General features: G+C 45.2%; 1 protein-coding gene across 1 annotated transcript; it reads left to right on the top strand.

The window, feature by feature from the left end:
- Positions 1-3,586: 3,586 nt before the first annotated feature.
- On the top strand, positions 3,587-4,967 carry LOC106723349 (olfactory receptor 13G1-like; the record flags this gene model as incomplete). The annotated part of the gene is given in 3 exon segments (XM_014527557.1): positions 3,587-4,188; positions 4,190-4,460; positions 4,833-4,967. Coding segments are annotated over 3 exon segments (1,008 nt in total), but the record flags the coding sequence as incomplete, so codon positions are not given.
- Between the last annotated feature and the right edge of the window lie 79 nt (positions 4,968-5,046).

Raw genomic sequence — 5,046 nt, 5'->3', positions numbered from 1 at the left:
ATTTTGGGCAGAACAGAGGAGGTGCAGACAAGGTCAATTAGAGCCAGGTTAGCAACAAAGAAGTACATGGGTTTGTGCAGAGGTGGGTGGAGGACAATCACCAGGATGATCAGGGAGTTGGCTTGGACAGCAGCCACGAAGGCGCACAGGATGACTCCAAAGAACAGAGCACGGAGGTGGGGATAATCAAAGAGCCCCTCCAGGATGAAGTCAGATGCCCCGGTGTAGTTATTGGCTTCCATTCATGAGGGCTCTGCTTCTACAACAGTGAAAATTGAAAGGTAAACAAGTGTAGCCAACCGAGAAGAAAAATAATGAGGTAGCCCATCGATAGACAGACTTATTTTTATTTATTTTTTTAATAAAGGTTTAAAAAATTCTAAGCAGACAGTAAAAGTGAGGAAGGGTATTGCTCCAAAGGGAACAAAAAAGCATTCAGCAACAACAACAAACAAATCCCTAGCCTTTTAATAAGATATTGGCACCCTCTCCACCCATCTCACTTGCCCTTCATGTGGTCACATATTTAAGACTAGCCCACTGCCTTGCACCATGAAGCCCCCCTTGATGGCCCAATCCAACAAAAACGGGGCCATTCTTTTGTAAGGTGAAGTGCCCAAACATAAAGGGTACACGTGTCCAAAGAGGGAAATGAAAGAGGTGGAGCGCTTCATGAGAGCTGAGCCTTTCTAGCTGGTTCCTGCATCACTTCAGAGTCAACATCTTGGTCTGAACCAAGCAGTCCCGATCTGGGCCAAGCAGATCTTGCTCCCCTCAGCAGCTTTGTATGAGACAGAGAAAACGTGCGGTTTCAGAGAAATCCACATCCAGCACAACAAAAAGAGCTGATGGAAGCAAAGAGCCATCACAGCCAAGGGGAGGTCAAGGAAGCTATGGAGAAACCCTCCTCCATCTCCTTCTCAAAGTAGGTGCGGGATGGCAGGAAGCATGGCTGGAAGGGATGTCACAGGGTTATCTACTCCAGCCCCTTATCAAAGCAGGATCACCCCCAGACAAGTTTCTATCCAACCTGCCCGTGAAAACTTCCAAGGCTCTGCGCATTCTGCACCGTCTCCTGGTAGTCTGTTCCCATCCTTAATCACCTCCACAGCCAGAAAGCTTGTCCTCATCTCCAACCTAAATTTCCACCACTGCTGCGTGAAGTTGTTGCTCCTAGCCCTCACCACAGAGAAAAGGCCATCTCCATTCTCTCTGTAAGAACACTTCCAGCATTAGACCAATGTTATCAAATATGCCCTTTCTTTTCCAGACTAAGTAAATCTAGCTCTTTCATCTTTTCCTCAGCAATTGTCCAAGTCCCCCTAATTATTGTTTGTTACTTTGTGTTGGACTGCTTCCAATCTCTCCACATCCATCTTAAACTATGGGGCCCCACACTGGATACAGGACATGGTGGCTGGGATTAACAACCATCTGACTGGTGGTCCCAGCCCTGACCCGTCTCAGGAGCTGGTCCAAGACTCCAATGAGTTTCCAAACAGGGATTGATCACCAGCCAACGGTGCATAAGAGATCATAGTAAGCATCGCCATGTGACTGTTTAGGACACAGCAGTTTTTATTAAGACCTAAAGAAAAGAAAATGAATAAAGGAAAGAGCAAACAAATTAAAAAAAAAACAAAAAACTTTACTTGTTTCTGGATCCACACAAATGACTCCCTTTCACAACTCAATGATAATTTAAGTACTGACTTACATTTGTGAAGATGCTTTCCATTTTATAGATTCAACATCCAAACAGAACGCTCCAATCCCTTGTGAATTTGTTGAAGATTTCACTCAAACATGCCCCAAAGGAGAGAACAAGTAGAAGTCACGTAACTCAAAAAAAACCCAAACACAAAAACCCCCGTTCATTTGTGAAAAAAAAACCCTCTAGAAGTTTGTAATGGAAGTGAGAGGATGAATTCTTGGTGTGATCATTGGCCCTTTTGAGATTAATGTTGGTTATGAGTTATGTATGTTAGATATGAGTATCTGGAAAAATCATGGGGTAGGTCCTCAAAGACTATTTTGAAGGACCTGGAAGAGAATTAGCAGGACATATCTACATGCAACATTTCTGGTAGAGTGGACCAATAAGCTCCATAGTAAATTCTGTGCATCTACACGTGAACCCCTATTAGGTAGGATTAAGCTAACTGCCGCTGGATATTCACAAGTACTACCCTCCTAGGTGGGTAAAATCTATAGCTTCATCCACCAAAATGTTCTGTACCTTGAGGTGGCTTAAACCAATGCAGTCCATCAATTGCACTCGATTCTACCCAACGGCATGACTGAGCAACACTGGGTGAAAAAAGGAAGTATATTAAACTACTGAGACATTACTGAGAGCCACACTTGATTAATAACACAACTCTGTGCAGGAAAGCTTGCCTCCTCTGAGTTTCACACCTGAGAGTGAGTTTTCAGGCTTGTAAGGCCTCGCACTGGGGACTGGAGTAGATCACCTTGTGGGATCCTTTCCAGCTCTGCTTTCTTAACAAGTCTATAGTCCACAGCAGGATCAGCTGCGAGGGAGGTGGGCATCACCACTGAGAGGAAACTAGCATGACTGTTTCTCTGTCTAACCAGTCTGTTGGAGGTCATTGCTATGTTTTCTGAATTGTTAATGATTATTCCTGTACCAAACTGCTGGTCGTGAATGATTGTGTTTTATAAGTAGATATACGAGTTGCTTGTAAATGCCATCAGAGAAAGAGAAATAGGCAACCCCAGAATCAAACCTTAGAGCTGACTTGCAATGTAAAATGGAGCTGGTTGACATGTAAGAAGCCTGGCCACTCCTCCTCAGGTTACAACAGCTGTCCATATTTCCTGATTTTGTGAGCATTTGTGGTAATTAAAAATGATGTTGGGCTGATTTGCATAATTTAATTAGCATAAAGTTCATTCTCATAACTTTAATTAGCTCTGTACTCAAACAAACCAATGATACTTTTGCCAATGGTATTGAGTGTGCTTGTCTGAATCTGAGATTTCAGCTCTGAAATTCGTTAGGTCATTTTAATAACACTAAACTGACCCAACAATGACCACTCCCAAGTGCCGTCACCAACCAAGTGGCAATGATGGGAGGATGGTGTTGGGGAATCAAGTGATGTTACTGTCCATGGTAGCCCTCTCTAAACCAAAACTGAGGACAGCTGGGGGAAGGGAGGGGGAGAAGAAGTGCAATTTTCCTTCCACCAGACTTTTGGGAGTGAGAAACAGCCAAGGTTATCCCCTTCACGGACCAAACTGTATAGGGCTCAGTGGCCTAATGGTGAGTTATTGGACAACCATTATTTAAATCCACAAATGATGCTCAGGGATGAGCAGCATAACTTCCACAAAGTTGCCCATTGTCCTAAAACCCTGATCTGACCATCCTCTATTTTAGCACAGCTTCTGAATACAATCATCATGGGGGGTATGGCAATCACCCTGGTGACCACCCCATGTACACATGCCGAGCCCCAACACAGAGGAACATGACCAGTGCTATACCCAGTGTTTTGGATACGCATCCTGTGACCACTGACTGTTGTTTAAATGTAATGTTTTTAATGATGCATATCTGTCATCTTTGCTCGGCAACCTTGCCATCATTGCCGCAATCCTATCCAGCCCTGGACTGCACAAGCCTATGTACTTTTGTCTCTTCCATTTGGCTGTAGTAGACATCATCTGCACCACCACTATCATGCCCAAGATGCTTGAGAATCTAGTGACCATCACAAGTACTCTCTCCTTCTCTGGGTGCATAGCCCAACTCTACTCTTTCACATGGTTTCTGTGTGCTGAGATGGCGCTTTTCACTGTCATGGCTTATAACCACTTTGTGGCCACTTGCTACCCTTTGCATTACAGCACAATGATGAACAAAAGAGTGTGCTGCAGTTTATCCGCTGTCGTGACAATAATTGCTGTGACCAATTCTTGGGTGAACATTGGCTTGATTGTGCGGCTGACTTTCTATGGACCCAACATTATCAACTATTTCTTCTGCGAGATCCCACCACTGCTGGCGCTCTCCTACTCCTCAGTGAAGATTAATGAGATCATGGTCTTCACTGCAGACATCTTCCTAGCCATGGGGGATTTCCTGTTGACGTGTCTTTCTTACTGCTTCATTCTCAAGGCCATCATGAAGATCCGGACATGTGAAGGAAAGAAAAAAGCTGTCTACCTGCTCCTCTCACCTCATTGTGGTGTCTCTCTATTGCTCCACTGTTATCTACACCTACATCAGGCCAGCCTCCAGCTATGCCTTTGACAAGGACAAGATAGTAGCTGCTTTGTACACTCTTTTGACTCCAACCCTCAATCCCTTAGTTTATACCCTGAGGAATAAAGAAGTCAAGGTGGCCCTTAAGATAGTGATACAATATCTTGGGAGACAGGTTGCAACAGAGAGAACACAGAATGGGCTTACTATCAAACTTGAGTACATGGTACACACTTTCCTCCAGAAAAGTGATTTGGAATTAATTTGCTAAGGTTTCAACAAAGAATGTAACTAACAGCTTTATAACCTGTTGTATTTTCTTACTTAGTTGAAACTTTAGAAACATGATGAAACCCTGTTGCTGAGACATGGACAAGGCCTGGGCTCATGGCCTGCAAGGCCTGCCCGTACACTCTAGACTAAACAAAACAACACACACACACACAAAAAAAAAATAAAACAAACCCAAAACCACAACGAACATTAGGACTATTTACATCTTTACAGTTCTGCCAGCGGGGACACCCATGGAGGCCTCAGGGGTCAACCTGCATGAACAAAAGTCCAAGGCCTCCGCCCGCTTGACGCGTCTCCGCAGCTTGAGCAGCCGGTGGTCTCACAGTACGAGGATCAGGCGTCCCGCCTCGAATCGGCAGAGTGCCCCCTCGAGGGCCCAGCATTCCTTGAAGATGGGCACCATCCGCCGCAGGACCGCGTGCTCAAACTCGAGTGAGAGGCAGGCCCACACCAGCAGGTGGAAGAGCTGCAGGGCGGCGACCATCCCGGTCCCGGCGGGCCCGTTTTGCCGGCTC

Source organism: Alligator sinensis, unplaced genomic scaffold (genome assembly GCF_000455745.1).
Source record: "Alligator sinensis unplaced genomic scaffold, ASM45574v1 scaffold1876_1, whole genome shotgun sequence".
Taxonomy (NCBI): domain Eukaryota; kingdom Metazoa; phylum Chordata; order Crocodylia; family Alligatoridae; genus Alligator; species Alligator sinensis.
The sequence above is the reverse complement of the archived record's forward strand: the minus strand, read 5'-3'. Positions and strand labels throughout refer to the sequence as shown.